Genomic DNA, 22,585 nt, shown 5'->3' with positions numbered 1-22,585 from the left:
TCCTGCGCACATCCAGTGTAGCTCCCCAGCACAAGGTAATCCCCCAACAAGTGGTACGCCTGGAGATAGCGAAGGTATAACAGCACGGTGAGTGATGAGAAGAGAGTCAGTCATCGCCTGTTAGAGCTTCTGTTCGCAGTGCAAAGGTAAAAAATCCCTTTGTTCGGGAGTGTGAGAAGGAAATCCTTGGGAAATTATATATAACTAGACACACATCTCCCCCAGACACCCGCCCCAAAAATCGTAACTCTAATTGATTTCCTCATTTTCTCTCTCTCTCTCATCTACCCTTAATTTTCCTGCAATTTCCCGCGCAAATCCCCCGTGAATCACACAAAAAAAGGTGAACAGGATGGCAAAAAGACTGATTAGCAGCTCGTGCCTGGTCTTCCTGGTTATCCTTGTGGTAGCAGAGTGCGTCCCCACGTCCGTACTTGTGGACACCACCAAAGATGCCAGCAAAAGTGAGTGAAAAAACATTTAATTTCTTATTACAAATTACTTTGGGGGCGAGGAAATTTTTCCATAGAATTTGCGTAATCTCACGCCCGTTCTGGGGGTTTGGGGAGAAAGAACAACAGGTTACAAAGTCTGTCGCATTTGTCTGTGTGTGCGTGTCAAGTGGAAAATGCCTTTTCCACCCACTTGAGTGCATGTAACATAGCAATTTTCCATATTTTCCATTTCTTCTTCATCCTCCTCAAGGGTAGTGAAGAATAAAAAGATATGAAAAGGGTTGGCAAATTGATTACATTGATGACATGATTTCATTACATTTCACTTGGGGGGTCTGTTGGGGGGTTGATACAACTGTCAGATTTTATTACATTTTCAAGAGAAATTTTATTTTCACCCCATTTCTCGTGGAAAAAGGAATGAGATAAAACTGTGGCTTAAAACTCTTTCTTGAAGCGCTTGAAGCTCTTGAAAGAATAAATGAGAAAAATATATTATTGTTTAAATTAACTTTGCATTAAAGCTCCACTCCCAGCGGGCACAAATGCATAATTTCTTAAAGATATCTCAAGATTAATCTTAAAATTGGTACAATTATCACACGAAATCCTTACTCTGTGCCCGCTGGGCTAGGAGATAATTTTGAAATTATCAATAACAACTCCAATCTAGTTTATCAACTAGAAATGAGTTTAATCAAGTAAATCCTGCTTGAAGCTGTTAAATTTTAAAAGTTTTCATTCATTCTATTTTTCGCACGAAGAGCAAAAATATCCAGACTTGTTTCTATTAAACATCCTCTTTTCGATTTAACGCATGATACAAACATCCTCTCCTTGATTTTCCTTTTGAGCATTATATAAATCAGAGAAAGCCCCAGGAAATGTGTATTTTCCTGCGGTTTATTCAACCGCGAAATGGTACAAATATCTCATCTCAAAAGGACAAAAAGGACGCGCTTAAAAATGGCGGGAATGATTGATTGTCTACACACGGTGGTGTCGCATCTTGGGGGCATTCTTGATAAAATGTAGACAATAATGCAAAGGGGGGTCATTGAAATGGAGTTGGGGGGTCAGAGACAATCACTTGGTGCGTCCTTGTGAGATGATTTTCATAAAAAACTCATTTTTTCGTGCGCTTTTGCGACAAAATTGGAGACAAATAGCATCGCGTGGGAGGTGCAAAGGAGATGCCGAGCAAAAAAAAAGGCGACGCTCTGGCAAAATTTATTTCATTCATTAACATATTTGCTCTTTGAATACACTTTGAGAGTATATGAATGGGGTGATTAATAAATGGGGAATAATCACAGCATCAGAACCACCCCCAAGGTTTCCTCCCCGCCCTTAAAAAGATGAAGAGAGAACGTATACAAATCCACCCACGCACCCGGTGATGGGATCGATAAAAGGTCACGATGGGGTATCTCTGTGTGCCCCAAAATGATGAAGTGCTCGCACATCCGCCGTGTTAATGGGGATGTGTGTTCAATATTTTCGCCCTGACTCTGATTTCCGTGTGCGTCGTGCAGACAAATTTAGATGGACACTATTATATACATAGAATTAGGTATACATATAATACAGATCCTGTGAACGGTGGACTGGGACGTCCTGACGCAACTTTGAGCGCGCAATAAATTACAACGAGAGGAAAGTTCGAGAAATTGCCTTCCACTGTCTACAGAATTGTTCTTTTATTGCCACCAGAGATATGGACTTTCACCATCATCCCCCTTAATGTCCTTCTAGGCACACCCTTAGGCGATGTGTCTCTGCAAACTCCCATAATTTCTCAACTAGCTCCCCGTAGGGCATAGTATAACTAATTATTCAATATATGAGACTTTTCACCCCCCAAACCGTGCCTAATGAGCTTACGATGAATGAGAATTTATGCGAAAATCCATAAACAGGATGTTTCTAAGGGAGAAGCCTTCAAAATGCATTTCGCCCAGGGATTAATTTCTATACAATATCTTTAAAGGAGTCTAATCATTTTTGTTGCATGTCGTGACGTGATATGATTTGAAAAGAAAAAAAGAAGTTTTCTACTCTTATTAGCTGAAAAAATCGAAAATGATTTACTAAATAATACAGAAATCACGCCCCATTGTATCTCAGATTGCATGAAGGCATGAAGCATATGCTGCATCTTTAAATTATTAATAAAGAGTTTATTAATGAGATAATATTAAAAAGAATAATTGAAACATATGCTTGAAAGGAAAATTAAAGTTTTACTTTTCTGATGTTTTTTTTTGCAACTGAAAATAAAACACAAATAAAAATGAATGGTGTCCTCTCTTGTGAGGAATTTTACGAGCAAAAAATCCCATTGTTGCTCTGAAAATTCACCAAAATATGCTTTTCCTTGGGCTTTGTGAATTTTTATGGGTTTTCTTTTGGAGAAAAGAAATTACCTAGATACCTAGAATATTTGGGGAGTTTTATTGCAAAAATCATTCTCATATTCCAGCATTTCCATTTTGGCTTTAAAACCAATTTTCACTTTATTAAATATATTTATTCATTAAGCTTAAAGTATTTGAGGGATGAAAATTTTATCCTAAAGGTCACGCTTAGCTGAGCATAACTCTGCAAGAAAGAGTATATATTTTCCTTTAATCTCGTTCAATGAGAAAATTAAACTTTATGCATTTTCTCAACTCATAATCAGGCATATAAAGGTCAAGGACCATGGATGGCTATGTGGAGAAGCCACACTATGGTCCTACACGTGCGTTATGCAGGTAATTCATGATATAATAAGGAATTCAATTAGGCCACCACCACCCTCCTGGGGTGCAAAACTTCCTTGCAAATTCAATTAAAAGTCCATTTGGGTGAAGAATTTCTCATGCCCCCGCTTGAGGAATTTCTCTCAAAGCAAAAACCACCAATGATGCTGAGATTTATTGCCACACAAGAGGCAATTTAATATCAATAAGTAGTAATTTATTAGGAGGGCAAAATGAGTGCGTGTGGCGAATGAGATGGCATGGATAATGATGGGGATTTTCTCAAGCTACGAGTAGGGGAGCTGGGAAAATGAATTCTCGTGGCGAAATATGATGAAAATTGGTGGCAATCAGAGCTTTATAGAAGTTGACTGGCACAGCATGAAAGCACCCTCAATTTGTTGCTTTCGCGCGCGAGTTTTTGAGTGATTGTGTGTGTCGTTTCAGCAGTAAAAAGATCCCCGGATGGTCTCAAATCGATCGCAACAACATCAAAGGAGGAAAATGTACAGGGTGCCCCAGATGGCCTGAGTGAGAATGTGGAGAAGATGCCCCAGAAACGTGGAGTTCTTGCCCAGAATCTCCCGTCAACAACATACGGCTACCCCAGTGAGTATCCCGTTGGGAATGTAGCCAATGGGGTGTGGGAAGATGAGCCAGCTCTTGGACTTTACCAGGATTGGGATGGTAAGTTCATTCAATCCCACCTACGTTCATCATTTCATTCCATTTAATTAACTCTGTATTTCATCAGAAATCTACGAACCGGCCAATCGACATGGTGCTGCCTACGACAATCTCCAGAACATTCTCAATTCGCAATTCTACACGGAGCCTGTGGCTCTACCGCTGGAGTACACCTACAAGTACTACGGAGACCGCAAGAAGCGCTCCAATGACAAGAATCACCCCAAGAGACGCACAGCCATTCGGTAAGTTACATCCACCCTTATGTGTGCTAAATCACTTCCTCCCAAAAATCAATTTCCACCTCCCCTTGAATTGACTCATGAACACCAAGTGTCTCCCTTTTTAGCTTCAAACATGAATGGATATATTGAGTCTGTCGCTATATACATACTCCCAATGCTATATATAAAATTTTCCCATCGTCTTTTAGTAATAATTTCATGCAAATGAAGTGAACTCGCGTGATTAAATAAAAAAAACGTGGTGTTCTTTCGTCTATCTTATAAATAAATTTTGGGATGTTATTTTTTTGCGTCAAACAGTGCTAATTTTGTAAAAGTTTTTTTTTGTGGTTTAAATAGAAAAAAAGTGTTTTAATGTGTGAAGTGAAAAACTTGTGAAAAGCTCATGGTTCTGGTGAAATCTTAACTGTACTTTCCGGGCTCGTATTATCGTTAAAATAATTGCAAAAGGAGATTCTCGAAAAGAATAAACTTCTTTACATAAAGGAGTTTATTCGTTTCTCTTTAGAAAAAATCCTCATTTGAGGAAAAAATTAGAATATGCCTAATTTTGTAAAAAATCAAGAAATTGCCCATATTCTTTTTGATTTGGGATCAGTTGGATAAATCTGGGAAATAATTTCTAAAAATACGAATAATGACGTCACTATTGTGTTTTCTCTCTCTTTTAAAGAACGCATAAAAATAAATTAGTCAAAAATCATCAACGAATGTTTCACGATTTTTATATTTTTGAACAAATTTTGCTGGCTTTTCCCAGTTCTAAGTCTCCTTAACAAGTTTTGATTATTGCTATTGAAACTTTAAATATTACACAAACTTGATTGATTTCTTAAATGAGGGGATTTCTTTATAGGAAGTGGGTAAACTCCTTTTGTACCACGATATTTCTGAAGATAAAACATCAGTATACAAAGATTTTACAAGAAGAAATATCATTTGCTTTAATGAAACTTTTAATCTCTTGCCGACTTTTCAGGTGCTCTAAATATAAAATTCCATCCGTACGCTCCTAAATCTAATAAACTTGTGAAGTATCTAATCCAGAGGGAAATTGAAGAAAATCATACCAAAAGCTCTTGAGAGTTTGAGTCTGTTTTTCCGAGAAAATTTCCCTTCTATTGAACATAAATCTCACCCACTTTTCCTCAGAAGTGCTCTATGTTGTATGTAGGTACTAAATGGCATATAGAAATCCTCCACCATTCCTTTTTTTGTACAATATTGTAAGGTATATGTGCATCCTACACCGGATTCCTTGTTAAACATTTCATTCGTGCCCTGATTGCTAAATATGTGATTTTCCTTCTGTTTGAAAAAAAGAAAATTCCTCCGCATACCAATTAATTTTTTTGTGAAAAAGAGTCTTCAATAAAAATTCTCTGAAGCGTCATACATTGAAATTCCATTGTATGAGAAAAATTCACCCCATCCATGCGGGATGCTTTTTCCACAGAGACGAGCTTTTGCGTGGGTGTATGGGGATTGTATTATATATTTTTGGTTTGCTGCTATTTCGGTCGTGCGGATGAAAAAGTTCTTTTTTGCGTGTCGTTAGTTTGTTGTTGAGCTTTGTGATTTATTTGTGGCAGCATCCATCAATTGGGAATTTAACTTTTCTTCCATTTCTGCGGTGTGCAAAGGAAGTTGAGGAAAATGTGACTTTCACACGGGTCGGTAAGGAAAACTTGGAAGTTTTCCTGACAAAAGGTTATTGGTAATTAAGGGTAGGTCAACCTTTTCTATCTCCCTCAAGTATTTACTCTTAGCACGCCCGTGCAACTTTCTCACTGCATTGTTCTTTTCAATTTACAGGACGGTAAGTTTTTTAATTGAATTTTCTTCAACATTTTCCTGTGTTTTGTGTGCCGATGAAAGGTGAGTTCCATGTCCTAGTTTTCCACGCGCATCTCTCTCCTTCTTTCTTTTTTTTCCTGCAAAGAGATCGTTTTTCCTGAAGAAAACATCCTTTTTTTCTCTCCCCTCACGTTGTTTGGGGGGTTGTTTGGTGAAAGTTTTCTCCCCTAAACAACAATCTGCTGGGGGAAAACGCAATGGCACGAGAAAATATATTTTCCAATGGAATGATGTTTCTGCTTGTAATTTGATTTAAAACTCGTAGTGAAATGGGAGCTTCGCATTTCATTTTGCACTCTTTTTTTCACTTTATTTACGCGTGGGCGTAGCAAATGTTTTGGGAGAGCAAAAAGCTCCCTTTACCCCCTTTGCGCGCGTGAGAAGATTTAGGTGCAGAAAATATCAAATGGAAGTGGGTGAAGAATGAGGGTCATTTCTTCCGATTTGGGAGCTTTTTTTACGGGGGTGTTGTGTGTAAAAAAGCTCTTTATGCGAATGTTTTATTCATTTTTATGATCATTCTTGTGGTAAAATTTCTTCGTTGTTTTTATTGGAATGTCCCCCTCAATCAATGTCTTCCATAAGACGAATTATTAAATTATATCATGCATAAGTAATGCGGGGATTTAAAGAAGAACAGGTCATCTTTTGATATTAGAAGAATGCAGAGAGATAGACACCAAGACCCCAAAAAAGGGATGAACAATTTAATGAAGATTGAAGGGCACACGATATGAGGAAGTTTCTAACCAAGAGATTAATCATAGTTAAAAGGTTTAAAATGATGGAGATGTATGAGATTAAAAGCCCGTCGTCCCATGTGGGTATTTCAATTTAAATGACTTTTGATTCACTCATACACCAGCATAAATTATATATTTCTTGAACATAAAAACATAGCAACTAGGGGCTGACTCTTACATAAACCAAAAACAGCGATCTTTCGTAGTATTTGATAGAATTTATCCTTTTTGTTCTTTTTAAAAGTCTAAAAAATAGAGAAACATTCAAAGATCGTCTTAGACTATAATTCTGTCTACATATATAGAAGAGCTTATAAGGAAAGCTTGTTATGAAAGCATATGAAGGAATATTATGTGGGAAAGCTTGTCTAGAAGAGCTTTCAGGTTGATTTTGGTTGTTTTTAACCGAGAGAACCTTTGTTTCTTGCGCAATTTCCCGCTAATGCAATATAGAGAGGAAAAAAAGGGTGGTGAAATTTTCCCGAGAAAATACATCGTCATGGCGCGAGGGCGTTGTGTGGAAGAAATTGGTGTGAAAAGCACCTGTTGCACGAATTTTCTCATCAACACTCTCCATATATTCTGTAATTGGATATTCTGTTTGCTTTAGGGACAAAATGGGTTGTCTGCCATTTTCGCTTAATATCTCACCATGAAGTTCTCTTTATGCTTCGCGCGCCATTCAAACCATCACCACCACAACCACCCCCCAACTGATGGGGGGTGGTTTCACTTTTTTTTCGCCTTGGATTGATTCTGCGGGGAATTCAATACAAAAATGAATAGAAGGCAATTTTGACATGAAGTGCTCGGATCGTGTGTATTTGCTTTTGGGGGAGAAAATGAGAAGCTGGACCCTGGATACAAGACAGAATTCATTTAAAGGATTTTCCACATTGTGCGTTGTCGTAGTGGGTGGAAGGGTGAAAAAATCAATAGATAAACGTTTTGTTGAGAAAATGTAATCTTGTCGGGGAAAATTATTTATGAGTGATTGACTGTCTTTTCTTATCTATTTGCACACACCACACCTTATTCCTTTGTACCTACCTATATTAAAGAGTCTCGTTACCACCCTCATCTGCATTATTATTTGATTTAAGCTTTGGCATTTAAAATTCAAATTGCATCGGGATTAATTTGTGAAAGTTGTGGAAAATATATTTTTTGACGGGAGATTGAAAGTTTGAAAATTCATTAAAAACTTTTGGATGAAAATTGAGCTTTTAGCAAATCAAGCATATCCTGAAATCAGGCACATACCATAGCTAATGAACATTAAACCGCCCACAATCACTTTCATCCCCATTGATGGACTGCAACTGTACTGTGATGATTAATATAGAGCTTTTTGCGATTATCAGACGATTATCTCCCCCTATGTGGAATTGATTTTCCCGGACGTAATTTTCATTTCACCCACATAGATAATTTATATATTGTTGTGACATGAGATTTGACTTTATCTATGTATACAAAATGGAATGTTTAATGGCTTGTTGATGAAATTGTGCTAAACATTATTCTTTTCTCTAATATTTAATATGCAATATGGAAGTTCCTTTTGAGAGAGAAACCCTCTTAAAAAGGATTTACCTATTCGTGGAAACTGAATTATTTAATCATTTCCCACCAAAAGCCACCCCTCGGCACAAAAGGGTTGAATGTGGGAAGGGTGTGAGAAAATCTTCACGGCACCTCCAATCCACCATCCCGGAGGGCTGTAATTACAGAGCTTGTGGACTCCAATGGTTCTTTGAGAAGTTTTAATTGAACATAAGACACTCACAACTGGCAACCACTCCAGATGATGCTTTTACGCACATTGTGCTCACCACACAGAGAGGAATTTAAGCTATACCGAAGAGACTCAATCACACAACTATATAACATCATTGAAAATCTGTAGGATATAATTTTATTTATAGACCCCTCGAGGAACCCAAAACTCTCTGACAAAAGTTTCATCGATAGCGCGCGTGTTGATTGAGTTGATTGGGCGTTACTAAATTCGCAACCAAGCAATCGAAATTAATTCTCGATTAAATTAATTGGTGTGTGTTTGAGTGCTGAATTGCTAAAAATTGCAGGTCAATTGCAATTTCTTGCACCCAACGACACATTTAGATGACGATTTTCAGCACCAATTTTAAACACACAAGCGCAGAAATGTACTTAAAGGTTTTTTTTTTTATAGAAAAATAATAAAAGAAAAAATCTATTTTTTTTAAATAAACAAAAATTATCGTTTCACTTTTCGTTAACTGTTTTAGCTGAAGCTTAGTGAATTTTCTTTATTTTCTTTCTAGTTCTTGTTACAGAACTGGACATAAGGGCCAAAGAATAATGTAAAAAAAAAAGTTTTAAGGCTTTTTTTACAGGGTTTAGAAAATACAAAAATGTAAATTCCTTTACAAAGGTTCGAGAGATTCAAAAGAACTAGTTTTTACTAAAAAAATCTCATGTTTCTATTTATTATAGAAGCCGAAATATTTAAAAAGATCTAAAATAAAAAAAAAACTTGGTTTGACACGATTGTGGTATACCAACTAATTAAAATTGCGGTTAGAACTTGATTTTATCTACTACTTAAATAAAAAGCCTTATATAAAATAATCTATAATAAAATCTCGCTGAATAGACACAACAAATGATTAAAAATACTTACTTTGAAAAACTTTTTCCTTGAACCGCCCTTTTTTATGAATTTCAGCCGAAGAAAAGATTTTAAATTTTCTTTAGACATGATTTAATGATTACCTAATGAAATTTTATTGTAATCTTTTTCTAATATCCTCTAAGTAATTAAATAAAATTATAAAATATATTTTTGGCGAGCTTTTACTTTTGTCAAAGCTTTTCAAATATTTTTTTTGGGAAGAAAAAAAAATTTGTCCTTCAAAAGTCTAATGCTTCCATTGCTTATAAGGCTTAAAGTTTACTTTCTTTTGCATTCAGATAAACTCTACCGTGCAAAATAAACTAAAGACTTTGGAGCTACAAATATTAAACCTTTGGAACAAATTATAAATCTTCTTTGAAGCATCAAAGTGAAACAATAAAAAAATTAATTTGTGATCATTCAGTAATAATCTCATTAATGTGGTCATAACTGATTATACTGTCTTGTTTGCAATTAATTCGTGCTTTTAATGGTATTTTTTGTGACACTTTTTTGCTCCTTACTGTACTTTTATATGACAAAGTTTAATTGCTCGTACATAATAGTTTGTGGTCAGTATTGAGCGAGATTTGGCAAGAGTCAGTTGATGAAAAATTCCAAATGGAGAGTTTTGTGCTGAGCCTCGTGGACTTGGTAGTGTTTGTGGTGTCATTTGGTGTGTCAGTGCTCATTGGGATCTACTATGGATTTGTGCGGAAGAAGCGTCAGAATAACCCTACGGAGTACCTCCTGGGAGGTCGTCGGATGCACGTTGTACCCGTTGCTGCATCTCTCGTGGCAACACAGCTCTCAGGGCCATCCCTCTTGGGCATGCCGGCGGAGATATATGCCTTTGGGACGCAGTATTGGCTCATCTTTCTCCCTGCTATTGCGATGACGGTTGTGGTTATCAAAATTCACCTGGAAGTGTTGTTTGAACAGAGCTCCTTCTCCAGCTTTGCCTACGTGAGTCGTCGATTTGGGTGGCGCGTGAAGAAGATGATGAGTGGAATTTATGCTCTGTCAATCCTCCTCTTCCTCCCGGTGGCCATTTATGTTCCCGCCTTGGCACTCAATCAAATGGTCGGTATGAGCATCCACACGTCTGCCATAGTGTTGAGCATTCTCTGCCTCTTCTACACCCTCGTCGGTGGCATGAGGGCCATCCTGTGGACGGACACACTCCAATTGGCATTGATGCTGACGGCCACCCTCACAGCCACTGTCCTCGCCATCTACACAGCTGGGGGTGTTGAGAGGGTGTGGGAGGCGGCAGATCGAGGTGGTCGATTAATTTTCTTCAAGTAAAATCTCATATTGTCTCACTTCTATTCCTCCACTCACCTGAAAATCTCTCCTCACCTCTCTGTTAAATTCCTCTCAATTTCATCCACCAGACCTTTTTTTCACACACCTTTACCTTTTTATTTTTTGCGACAAGGGTGGATTTTTAGTAGAGGGATGAAAAGCACCTTTTTCTTCAATTTTTTGTGCTTTCAAAACTGTGTCAAAGACCAACAAGAAATGCTCTCAAAATTATTACCTCTGATGCCTCTTCATGAGTTAATTTAAATGTTTTTAATGGAAACCTGAAGTTGTCCAAATGAGCACCATCCGTGAAAATGGTTAAACTTTTCCACGCGCAATTAAAATGTTTGATAAAAGAGGAAATTTTTAATATTTATTCTCATTAAGGGTTAAAATATGAGAAAAGTTTGTCAAATAAGGCAATTTATTTCAATTAAATGAGGAACGATGTTAGTCTTCGCAGGATTCAGGATGTATCATTTTCATTTGGAATTGTTTAAAAATTACGTTAAAAATTCTTGGAAGAAAATAAATGTCCACATTCTGGTTAAAAGTTCAATTATTTACAATATTGAATGAAGAATTAAATGTTTGAGTTTAAGAGAATGTTGGGAAAGTCATTAAACGTTAAATATTTTGAGTTAAAATTCCAAACGTTAGAAAATAATAATTTAGGTAGAAATCCACCTGTCTCAAAAAGTTTTTTGAAAATTCTTCCTATCGTTCTGACCTTCTGATCCTTCTAAACTTCCTGACCTCCCTAACCGACTAAGAACTCTTAAAGAACTTTTCCTGACTTCGCATTTCTAATTCGCAGCATGGACCCCAGTCCCGTTGTGAGGGTATCCTTCTGGACAATAGCAGTGGGGAATCCATTTGTCCTGCTTTTCCATTTGGGCCTCAATCCCACCAGCATTCAGCGCTATATTTCTCTGCCAAAGATTGAGGACGCCAAGATTTGCCTCATTACCATGAGTGTGGGCTATGTTCTCTTCAATGTACTCTTCCTCATTACCGGCCTGGCACTGTATGCAAGCTACGAGACGTGTGATCCCCTCAAAGTGGGCACTATTCGGAAGATCGATCAAATCCTGCCGCATTTTATTGTAGAACGAGGACGAAACATTCCGGGATTGGCGGGAATTTTTGCTGCTGGAATTTTCTCAGCAAGCTTGTCGTCCATGTCGTCGTGCTTGAACACGCTATCGGGATGCATTTATGAGGATTTCCTCTCCACCACTTTTGGGCACTTGTCGGAGAAGCACAAGAGTCTCTTGCTTAAGGGGATTGTTCTGTGTGTGGGGGTGGTGCAGTTGGGGCTTGTCTTTGTCGTTGATACCCTCGGGGCGGCTGTTTTTCAGCTCACAGTTTCCGTGCTCAGCATTAGTGGGGGGATTTCCGTTGGAATCTTCACTGCGGGCATGGTACTGCCCAAAATGAATGCTCATGTAAGCACCTGTTTAAACTTAATCTCGGAGAGCTAGAGAGATTTGGGGGTGTTTTAAAGTTTAAAATGTCTTTAAAATCTATCAAAATTCCCGCCTTTTCATCCCACATCTCTCTGTGAAAGCTTTTCAGAATATATGTTTTGTACATAATAGGGTGAGCTTTGGCGCATAAAGAAGGAATCTTTGAATTTTCAGGGAGCTTTCAGTGGAGGACTGGCAGCACTACTTGTCGTGGGTGGAATCTCCGTGGGCGCTCAGATGCGTCTCAAGGAGCAACCACTGCCCCTCAGGAGCGATGGATGCTCCAATATAACCAACATAGCTACGACGACGCCATTCTCAGAAGCGGAGGATGACGTGGCGTGGATATTTCGCATAAATTACATGTTTTATGCATTCGTGGGCTTTATCCTTGTTCTCGCAATTGGATATCCCGTCAGTGTCCTGACAGGTGATGGTGAGAGGGTCAAGGATGAAAAGCTTCTCGCCCCATTTCTCAGGAGAAAGCACGAACAGCATCAAGAGTTTCAATATAGTGTCGTTAATAATGCAAATAAAAGCTAAAAATCGTTTAAAAGGATTTTTAAATAATAATAATTTTTATTTTAATAAAACAAAATACTTTGAAAATTCCTAAGGGTTCTATCCTTAGAGGCATTTCAGTGTTAACAAACGATTAAATAAATGAGAGTTTACCATTGATTGTTTTCATTAAACAAATATTTACACAGTTTTTAAAAAAATCTTAGAAAATTCATTAAAAATTCCCGAGCATAAATGAATATAAATCCGCGTATTTCATCTCTTGAGCATTTAGTTTGTGTTTAACAAAACAAGAATGCAGAACTTCCTTTTAGTTTCCTTGGCTTTAGCTGCCTTAATGCTATGTAAGTACACAGTTTGTTATAAATTAAAATAAATAAAATCAAAAATTAGTTTTTCTCTTTATTTTCTTTGAAGGTGCCGAAGCAAAGCCGTACGATTTTCCGCTTTATCAGGACTTAATTCAGGGCGTTATTCAGCGCGAAAGTCAAGCTGAGAGGGAGAAGAGAAGCCCCAATGAGGACTATGAGAAGCAATTTGGGGATATTGTTGATCAAATTAAGGAAATTAGTTTCAATGTCATGAAAATGCCCCATTTTGGAAGCTCTGATGATAATCGTGATGATAGCGAATACGTTGATCATCATTATGGTGACGAAGATGATCGTGATTATGATCATTACTAAATTCTACATGCTCCTGCTGAATGACTTGAAGGAATCATTTTTTTTGCAAAAATATCCATCAAATTATTGAATTAATAAAGTTTTAAAAAATTATTTTTTTCTTTTTATTTTATGGTGCGACTTAGAAGCAAGTTTATGTCAGAAAAACCAGAAAAATTAAACAAGAGCTTAATAAATAAAATTCCAGAATTGCTATTCTTAAAATTTTAAGTTATTAAAAACTCTTAAAGTTACATATTTTGTTAAGATTATCCTGAATTTTAGAAGATCTAAGATTTACCTTTTCTGAAACTTATAAATTGAAACTTATACTTAGGTCAAAATATTCAATTTTTTAGGGAATTAATAAATGTCAATAAAATAAGTTAAAAGAATAAGAAACCGAAAATATATATGTACATATAAAAATGTTTTATCAAGAGATATGGAAAAATTGAAATAGTTTCTAATAAGATTATTAAAACAATAGATGATGTAAATACAAACCCAGATATTTGATTTAGTTTTAAAACGTATTTGTTTTTTTTTTTTCAATATTTTAATTGAACATCAAAGTTTATTCAAGTGTTCTTACATCTGAGTAATCACCTGTTCTTGTTAAAATTTTGCAACAATGAGTGGATTTTGCATATAAGAACAAATCTTACTTGACATTGCTTTAGAAAGTTTTCTGAAACCATTAAAATGAGGAAAGTCTTCTTAATCTCCTTGGCGCTTGCCCTTTTGCTTCTTGCAATCAGTAAGTCTGAAATTGTTCTTTAATTTTCATTTATTTCTGAGATTTTAATTTTTCTTTTTCTACTCGAAAAGGCGTAGATGCAATTCCTAATTTCCTTGAGTGCGTTAAGAAAGGAAATAGCGGTGAGAATTTTCTTTCTTTTTTTAAAATTAAATATGATGTTCGCGAAATTCCCCGAATTATACGCGATAAATTACACTTTATTACGGAGCAGGCACGTTTGCATCCGTATTCCTTGCCTTCTAAAACCGATCTGTCATTTTTGCCGCCAAATCATTCTTTTTTCCCTACATTCTCTATTTTCACCACACGAGTGCGCGCCAAATTCAAATATTATTTTATTTCATAAGTTTTCCGAACAGTCCCCTCTTTGAGCGGAAGCATACCGCTGAGCATCATACATCTCTTCCTTTCGATTTCCACAAAAAATGGAAAGATTTGGCGGTCCTGCTTTACTACTTATGATCTCCTTTCGATAGCTCGACCTATTCATTGTGTAGCGTCCTTCTCAACTGTTTCCTTTGTCAAACGCTACTATCCCTAGCTGACAAAAAATTCCTCTGCAACTGCTATTTCCTCATAGTTCCTGTTGACACTCTACAACTAAATTCTTCAACTTCCAGCTACTATTGAGTTCCGCTTCCATTGATGTTACTGCTTCTCGACAACTTCCAGCTGTCGTAATTTATCCACTATGTCTCGATGTATTCAGCTCAATGAACATTACTGACTCCACGAGCTCTAATATGTCTCTTTTGCCCTTAGAAATCTTCTAGAACCTCAATTTATAGATCTACCTCATGTAATTATTGTCAAATTCTCTAGCGGTAGCCACAGTTACGCTATTGTCAATCTTATCCACTGCGTACTTTGATATCATCTACAAGGGCTGCCACTGTAACGCCAGTGCCAAACATACTTAGAATTCTTTGACATCCTCTTCTACACGTTTGACGCTATGCTAAAACTTCAGGCTTCACTTCCCAACCTGCAAGATCTTCTTACTGCAACATTATTTGGAGCGATCCCGCCGAATCGCTACTCGGGAGGTCTACTCACCGACCCTTAACATCTTCCTAAAGGCTTCATATGAATCGCAGCATACTTCACCATCGGATTTATTTTCTAAAAACATCAGCCTACGAATGCAAATCTGCTTAATTGCCTTACACGCCTCCAGTCTGAACCCTACGGGAAAACTTGCAACTCATGTCACAAATGCTACTTCCATCCGGATCTGTGACTTAACACCTTGTCATTTAATTACCTTCAACTACGGTTTTCTTCACTGAATGTTTCTTATTATTAGAACGCAGTTGATAAGGGAGTTCGTCACTACAGATTCTCGTTCATTTTCCAATTATACGAATGCTTCTTACGATCAACGAGATGCTAATTCTGCCTTTGTAACTTGTCTTTACCTTAGCCTCTTTTTAGATTTGCTTCGACACCAATATCGGCCATTCCGTTCAATCTGAACTCGCTGAATATGTATATAATTAACTCGAGCAATACTATAATCGACTGATTCGTTCTTTCGATCAGAACATAAATTCTGCTGACATTCGCACTTCTACAATCACCGGACTCCCTGACTGCGTCAGCCAAATTCGGTGAGGCAAACGCTACCACAACTTCTGACAAGAATTCTTGATCACGTGAGCAACTCGTATCACGTCCACTTTAAAGAAAGGTGACACTGCTTAAACTTGATCAACCCTATCCAGGAATTCATTAAGTTCATAGCTTTCTCATTTCGATGGTAGAACATTCAAATGACTATAACAGCTTTCATTCTTCCACTGCGGCTTCATTCCTTTCTCCGAATACCTCTATTAATTGCTACAACTCCTCCAATAACAGTTCACACTGCGTCTCTACTGGCTAAAGCTTATTCATAACACGATCATCAGCTGTTCTCAGACAACCTGGAGAGCTTCATCTCCTCATTAGACAGACAATAGAGATTTTCGTATATCCACCCGGAACATCCCATTCCTATTCTATTCTAACCCGTGGGGCTTTTGAGATTAATCAAGAATCACCCTTGGCACGTACGACTCTTCCAAGCACTTTATCCCTTTCGTACTGCCATTATCCAGTTCCTTTAGTGAATCAACATCTACGTATGTATCCTTGATGACCGTCCCTTGTCCCCTCGTGGGCGTATCTGCATATCCCTTTGCGACACTCCTTACTTCTCCCTCGTTGGGAACTTGTCCCCAATGAAACTTTCATCAGGACATTTTCAAAACAACACCATCGACCTTAAACTTAATAGTCACTCGTGACATTAGATCTCTAATCGTCGATTGCGAGGCTAATCAAGTCAGAGTATGAGCCAGAAAGTGCAGAACCTGAACCTTGTTTGCGAAATCTTATGCAGACGGGACACCTTAAACATCTGCACTCGTTCAACAATCAACATATATCGAGTGTATCCTTCTCTGGATCATATGTCTTTCAATAGAACACGACTAATATGCTCTTTTTATTTCGGATACCACGATGCAGTACTTTTACTATAATTTACCTTCTTGGTTTCCATGAAAAGTAACACTCTGTTTGGCCAATGCTTCGACTCTTTCATTCGATTCTGAATTCAATCTATCCTTTAATGTGTCAAATGTCCCCTCATGCAGTTAGTAGACTGCAAGAGCACTTGAAAACCCGAAGGATATCTATTAAACCTTTGACGAGTGAGCTTCGAGGCCCACATGAAACCCTCACAACGACCAACCTATGATCGCTGTTTTCAGCTACAACTTATGGTCAGTACTAAGACCAATCAACTTGATGTACCAAACTGCAATGGCACTGAAACGATCCTCTTGGCTAGCACAGAGACCCTCTATTGCTCTGAAACGAAGCCACTTTTTCATACGTTCTTTCAAACCGACGTTCAATCAGTTGTCCATTTTCTTGATTTGAAAGGAAACACTAAACAAATAAGTTTCCAAGGAAACTTCATGACCTTTAAACTCTTTCCCAGTCCCACAGGACACATTGTGGCCAGTACATAGGCCCTCAAATATATTGCTGAAGGTATTATGAATAAAAAACGAAAGCCCTCAATAATCCATCATTGAGAAAGCAATTTCCCAAAGAAATACGATGACCAGCAATTAAGTCCTTTATATTTCCATAATGAATAAATGTGTTCCCAAAGGAAACATCCTGCTCAGCACGACGCCCTTTAAATGTCCGGAACTACGGACAGATTGTACGGTTAGCAATAAACCACCTTAAATGTTCAACACTATTAACATTTCGTTCCCGAAGGAACTATTTGTAAGCTTCGTAGACCTTCGAATAATCTTTTTTTCAACATCAAAGACTAGTCGAAACCTTCAACCTTCGTAGGACATATTATGGCCAGCGCTTAGGCCTGTTGATGTCCAGCATCGATGACAGTTTGTTCCCGGAGGAACTGGTTTGGCCTGCACCATAGCCTTTAAAAATGTCCAGAACTGAGGACAGTCTATTCAATCCCTTTTTTTTTTTTTTTTAAACCCTTTTTGGCTTGCACGTTGGCCGCTTGAATTTGTCCAACACTTAGGACAACCTATTATAACCTTTATTGGCCTGCACGTTGGCCCCATGAGTTTGTCCAGCACTTAGGACAAACTATTATAACCTTTATTGGCCTGCACGTTGGCCCCATGAGTTTGTCCAGCACTTAGGACAAACTATTATAACCTTTATTGGCCTGCACGTTGGCCCCATGAGTTTGTCCAGTACTTAGGACAAACTATTATAACCTTTATTGGCCTGCACGTTGGCCCCATGAGTTTGTCCAGCACTTAGGACAAACTATTATAACCTTTATTGGCCTGCACGTTGGCCCCATGAGTTTGTCCAGCACTTAGGACAAACTATTATAACCTTTATTGGCCTGCACGTTGGCCCCATGAGTTTGTCCAGCACTTAGGACAAACTATTATAACCTTTATTGGCCTGCACGTTGGCCCCATGAGTTTGTCCAGCACTTAGGACAAACTATTATAACCTTTATTGGCCTGCACGTTGGCCCCATGAGTTTGTCCAGTACTTAGGACAAACTATTATAACCTTTATTGGCCTGCACGTTGGCCCCATGAGTTTGTCCAGTACTTAGGACAAACTATTATAACCTTTATTGGCCTGCACGTTGGCCCCATGAGTTTGTCCAGCACTTAGGACAAACTATTATAACCTTTATTGGCCTGCACGTTGGCCTTAGGACAATTCTTGGAAGAGTAAATCTCATTTTATTTATAGTTAGTACCTTAGCAGGCACTCAATAACCTTCAAAACATGATTTTTCATTCATTTTAATAAAGCACAAAAATTAATAAATAATTTTACGATCGCCTTTTTATAAATTATGAGAAATTGAATTTTAATTTTCTCAAGTTACCTTTCCTTTCACCTTTCCTTTCTATATGCAATTAATAATAAATGCATCTAAATTATTTCAACATTTGTGCCTAAATTAAGGCATCCTTTCCAATAATTCAAACTCTGGCTGTAAAATCGGTTATTTTACACAATTTTTACTTTACTTTTTATGGGTGACGTCCCCTATTAATTTTTTACTTCACTGACAAAAAAAGTGAAGTCCCCTATTTTGTTCCTCCGTGTCAAATTTGCAACATAAATTGCTGCCAAATTTGTCACTTTGGAGTCTTTTACTCCTAATTGTACTCACAGATTTACCATATCACTCTCCGGGAGTGACACACTTCCTTATTTGCGGCCCCACAGCCGCTCCGAGGACCCATTGTGGAATTTTTCTTCTTGGAATCGAACTGCAATTCTACGAATCATGAGGACGCCATTTGATTTTTCTTAATCAAAATTTCTTCCTCAATTCTCCCCCCAATTGCAGCCGATTCCAAGCACCATCACTTCACTGCACTTCCATAGGTCCTGGTTCTTGCGAAGGACCATAAATGTTCGCGAAATTCCCCGAATTATACGCGATAAATTACACTTTATTACGGAGCAGGCACGTTTGCATCCGTATTCCTTGCCTTCTAAAACCGATCTGTCATTTTTGCCGCCAAATCATTCTTTTTTCCCTACATTCTCTATTTTCACCACACGAGTGCGCGCCAAATTCAAATATTATTTTATTTCATAAGTTTTCCGAACAATGAAGTTTAATAAAACTTCTTTTTTATAAAATACTTTTCCTGTATTTCTAGATAACAGCGCCAGGAGAGCAGTTATATCAACGTCAGTTTTCTCTAAAACTGACGATGGTTCAAAGGATATTGTGACACGTTGTCTAGCTAGTCTTGGAAAGAATTAATGTAGAGAATTAATCGTTTTTTCCTTGTCCTAATGAAAGACAATGAATTTGAAGTTTAAAAAATAATAAAAAGAATTGGAGAAAATTATTGAATTGTTCAGATTTTTAATGAATTCTAAATAAAAAAAAATTGATAAGAACTTTGTTTCCGATGTTCTCTTTGAGAGAATGTTTGTGGAGTTTTGGGTATCGATAGACGCAATTTTATTAATTTTATTAGGAGTCGATAAGTTTATTTTCAGCCATTAAAAAATAATTGTTTTAATAATGGAATTTTGTTTTTAATAAAAAAAAAAACATTTCTTTTAGAATTAGAATGTGATAAAATGTGTGAGTTACTTGCTGATTAAAGCAAATGAATTTAGTTAAATAAATAATGTGCAAATATTATTTTTTATTTTTTAATCAACAACTATTGCAACAGACGTCAAAAAATTGCTTAATCAAAACTTAACTTCTCAACAATCTGGAAGAAATAATTTCTAGAATCATTTGTAAGTTAGATCTCCTATCAACTACAGAAATGAAGAACTTTATCGCTCTGATAACGTTATTGCTTATTTTAGAGCTTCTCTGTAAGTGAAACCTTATGAATTATTTACTTTAAATTAGAGCCTTAATCTCTCTTTTAATATTCGGAAGGTTTTGAAGCTTCGTCAGTGAATACTAATACAAATTCTGTTGTTGAGTGTATGAAACAGAGGAAAAGTGAAACCTTATGAATTATTTACTTTAAATTAGAGCCTTAATCTCTCTTTTAATATTCGGAAGGTTTTGAAGCTTCGTCAGTGAATACTAATACAAATTCTGTTGTTGAGTGTATGAAACAGAGGAAAATAGGTAAGATTAATATTTATTTAACAGATTTTAATAATTAATTGATTTTTCTTTTCAGATGAATTAGATTTAACCAACAAAGATGTTCTTAACTGCATGATTAGTCTTGTGGGGTAATTAATTATCCCTTTAACATGGTTCAAAAAGGACTCAAAGTCTCTTCAAAATCTTCAAGATTCTTTAAAATTGATGCAGAATTTATAGTTTGATTAATCCTTTTTTAAAATCGTTTCGTTCAATTTATTAAAATAAATAAATTATAATCCAAATATGGCAATTATTTTATTATCTCTCAATCAATTTTTCCCTAAATTCTGGCCACTATCCTTGACACTAACCCCTCTAAAAAAGATATTCATAAGGCCATTAAATTGTTCATTTTTTAACGTTATAATCCCTGTATTTTCTTCTGCTTTTCCTTCAGGCCAAAACGCAATTCCAAAATGAGCCCCTCCGACGTCCTGGCCCTGGCTTCTCTGCTCGATGGAACTGAACGTGGACGCTTCTATGAACCCGATCTCTTGGAATCAGCTGGCTATCCGCCGTATGTACAGTTTGCCGGTCCCATTGCTGATGATGCTGAACGCGAAGAATGGATCAATAGCTGGGCAGATGGCCCCGTTGAGTACCTTCCACCTTACGCCCTTGAGCCTGTGCCACGCTATGAAATTTTCCGAGATGGTCCAGCTGGACGCTATCCGAATCGTGGTTAGAGTTACATAAAAACTAAAATCTCCTGTTAACTTTGTAACGACTTTTCCTTTTTTGCTTTACAGGTTTCCCCGCGAAGCGTTTCATGGTTTCTAAGAAGAGGCTCCGCTTGCCCACTGAGGAGGGGAATCCTCATAAGTATTTTTAAAAATATTTAAAGAAAAAATGAAGAATTTAAAAATCCCCAAAAAATATAAACCAAAAGCACACACACAGACAGAAAAAAAACAAAACATTCCCTTTGAACGCGTAAATGTTAAAAGCCAGATGATTTAAATTCCTGGCCATTAATGTTGACCCCTCTCTCCCCTAAGAATTGAATGAAAAAGAAAATCTCCCCATCTCCCTCCCCCTAAGAATGAGGAGAACTTCCCCAAAATTTTAAGAAGATAAAAAAAGCTCTCACGACCAACAAAGAGTTATTAGAACGGCGAAGAGATTTATTATTTTTGTAAAAGATGCCAACTTTCATCTCAATGGTGGGTGCAAAATGGATAAACTAATCATCAACATTTGGACGATATCATGTATGTCAAAAGATAAAAATAAAAAAAAAGAAAACTTTTATCGTTGAAGAGGAGAGAAACCTTATGACAAAATGTGGCTCAGAGAAACTTTCTATATAATAGCTCTATGTAATATGTGACATTATCAGAGTTTAAACTAAACTATTATACATATTAACAAACATCTACTAAAATAAATAAATAGCAGTTACTTTGGTGTCCGAAATGTGTTTTGAATTTTTTTGAGTTTTGTAATGGCGGATATGGCGTCCTTTTGACTAAACGTTGAAACATTTATTTTTCGTAATTTTTTAATAATAATAATAATGCTGAAACGTGGAAAGAAAATGTTTTCCCAAGGAAAGGTCATTGTAAATAGTTTCGAAAGGTTTAAAAATATTTATTTCAGATAAAGAAAGAAACATTCGACATTTTGAAAATAGCTATTTGCGCCTTTCTTAAGATTCTTCGTCCGTATTATCCTTTGATTGGTCGTCCTTAGATCCACTGGTATCCTCAGTTTTATCTCCAGAATCTTCAGAACTTCCAGATTCAGGCTTTTTACCAAATCCAGGAAGACTTGGAAGGCTTGGAAGTTTAAAGTCCTTTGTCAGCTCCTTCAATCCATTTTTGAAGTGTTCCATTGCGTCTTTTAAGCCTCTTTTTTCTCTCGCCTTTCCAACTTCTTCATTATCTTCCGCATTTATAGGCCATGCACCTTTTGAAGATAAAATGAATAAAATTCTGAGATATATTTTTTCTCAAAAAGAAAATGAAAAACTTACAGAAGAGCAGGACAGCAACGGCTAAACTGACTACAGCAAAGTTCCTCATTTTATCAAATTGTGGCGATTAACTGAAGATCTTCATGCAAAATTCATTCTTTTATACTTTTAATCTGTTTTATTAGCATTGAAAAAGCTTGATCAAAGAAAACACAGACTTTTCTGTATTTAAATTTGTTTTCTCACACTTGTGCAATTAAATTATAAATAATTAAAGATTTTCTGTTTTTCATTTATTTTCCTGGGCTGAAAATACAATTTTTTTCATTCAAGAAAACAAAAAATTAATAAAATTCCTTTTATTACCAACTTTGATTTAATTGTCTGGCTCTT

The 22,585-nt window shown here is 36.8% G+C and overlaps 4 protein-coding genes and 1 long non-coding RNA gene across 11 annotated transcripts; 4 read left to right on the top strand and 1 right to left on the bottom strand.

Moving 5' to 3' along the window:
* Positions 1-19: 19 nt before the first annotated feature.
* On the top strand, positions 20-21,693 carry LOC129791199 (uncharacterized). 7 transcript variants are annotated; one of them, XM_055829266.1, is made up of 6 exons: positions 20-146; positions 344-464; positions 3,647-3,886; positions 3,954-4,131; positions 20,675-20,955; positions 21,027-21,693. In XM_055829266.1, exons 2-6 carry the CDS (start codon positions 353-355, stop codon positions 21,107-21,109), a joined length of 894 nt encoding a protein of 297 aa, XP_055685241.1. In that variant the 5' UTR covers positions 20-146; positions 344-352; the 3' UTR covers positions 21,110-21,693. The 7 variants fall into 7 exon arrangements, with proteins under 7 accessions (XP_055685241.1, XP_055685243.1, XP_055685239.1 ...); XM_055829268.1 differs by having other exon boundaries at positions 39-146; positions 3,650-3,886; XM_055829264.1 differs by having other exon boundaries at positions 39-146; positions 3,650-3,886; positions 20,675-20,958.
* LOC129791195 (sodium-coupled monocarboxylate transporter 2-like) lies at positions 9,727-12,846 on the top strand. Its single transcript, XM_055829255.1, has 3 exons — positions 9,727-10,697; positions 11,519-12,149; positions 12,345-12,846. The coding sequence occupies exons 1-3, from the start codon at positions 10,015-10,017 to the stop codon at positions 12,711-12,713; spliced, it is 1,683 nt and encodes a 560-aa protein (XP_055685230.1). The 5' UTR covers positions 9,727-10,014; the 3' UTR covers positions 12,714-12,846.
* LOC129791204 (uncharacterized) lies at positions 12,937-13,471 on the top strand. Its single transcript, XM_055829272.1, has 2 exons — positions 12,937-13,036; positions 13,110-13,471. The coding sequence occupies exons 1-2, from the start codon at positions 12,988-12,990 to the stop codon at positions 13,376-13,378; spliced, it is 318 nt and encodes a 105-aa protein (XP_055685247.1). The 5' UTR covers positions 12,937-12,987; the 3' UTR covers positions 13,379-13,471.
* Positions 14,008-19,501, top strand: LOC129791207 (uncharacterized). The gene is made up of 3 exons (XR_008750677.1): positions 14,008-14,117; positions 14,189-14,239; positions 19,307-19,501. It is a non-coding gene; the product is annotated as an uncharacterized LOC129791207 (long non-coding RNA).
* A 150-nt stretch (positions 21,694-21,843) lies between the features above and the next one.
* On the bottom strand, positions 21,844-22,361 carry LOC129791205 (uncharacterized). The gene is made up of 2 exons (XM_055829273.1): positions 22,253-22,361; positions 21,844-22,185 (listed from the first exon to the last, which is right to left on the bottom strand). Exons 1-2 carry the CDS (start codon positions 22,299-22,301, stop codon positions 21,926-21,928), a joined length of 309 nt encoding a protein of 102 aa, XP_055685248.1. The 5' UTR covers positions 22,302-22,361; the 3' UTR covers positions 21,844-21,925.
* Positions 22,362-22,585: the final 224 nt, after the last annotated feature.

This window comes from Lutzomyia longipalpis, chromosome 2, assembly GCF_024334085.1.
Source record: "Lutzomyia longipalpis isolate SR_M1_2022 chromosome 2, ASM2433408v1".
NCBI lineage: Eukaryota > Metazoa > Arthropoda > Insecta > Diptera > Psychodidae > Lutzomyia > Lutzomyia longipalpis.
Note: the sequence above shows the minus strand (reverse complement) of the source record. Positions and strands in the feature narration are given on the sequence as shown.

What these genes read in the sequence shown, in the direction of transcription:
- LOC129791199 (XM_055829261.1), top strand. Translation starts at nt 353, where the DNA reads ATGGCAAAAAGACTGATTAGCAGCTCGTGCCTGGTCTTCCTGGTTATC. An exon ending in CACCAAAGATGCCAGCAAAA is followed by an intron (nt 465 to 3,646) that starts GTGAGTGAAAAA and finishes GTGTCGTTTCAG; the next exon opens with CAGTAAAAAGATCCCCGGAT. An exon ending in AAGAGACGCACAGCCATTCG is followed by an intron (nt 4,132 to 20,674) that starts GTAAGTTACATC and finishes CTTTTCCTTCAG; the next exon opens with GCCAAAACGCAATTCCAAAA.
- LOC129791195 (XM_055829255.1), top strand. Translation starts at nt 10,015, where the DNA reads ATGGAGAGTTTTGTGCTGAGCCTCGTGGACTTGGTAGTGTTTGTGGTG. An exon ending in GGTCGATTAATTTTCTTCAA is followed by an intron (nt 10,698 to 11,518) that starts GTAAAATCTCAT and finishes TCTAATTCGCAG; the next exon opens with CATGGACCCCAGTCCCGTTG. An exon ending in TGCCCAAAATGAATGCTCAT is followed by an intron (nt 12,150 to 12,344) that starts GTAAGCACCTGT and finishes TTGAATTTTCAG; the next exon opens with GGAGCTTTCAGTGGAGGACT.
- LOC129791204 (XM_055829272.1), top strand. Translation starts at nt 12,988, where the DNA reads ATGCAGAACTTCCTTTTAGTTTCCTTGGCTTTAGCTGCCTTAATGCTA. An exon ending in TTTAGCTGCCTTAATGCTAT is followed by an intron (nt 13,037 to 13,109) that starts GTAAGTACACAG and finishes TTTTCTTTGAAG; the next exon opens with GTGCCGAAGCAAAGCCGTAC.
- LOC129791205 (XM_055829273.1), bottom strand. Translation starts at nt 22,301, where the DNA reads ATGAGGAACTTTGCTGTAGTCAGTTTAGCCGTTGCTGTCCTGCTCTTC. An exon ending in CGTTGCTGTCCTGCTCTTCT is followed by an intron (nt 22,186 to 22,252) that starts GTAAGTTTTTCA and finishes TATCTTCAAAAG; the next exon opens with GTGCATGGCCTATAAATGCG.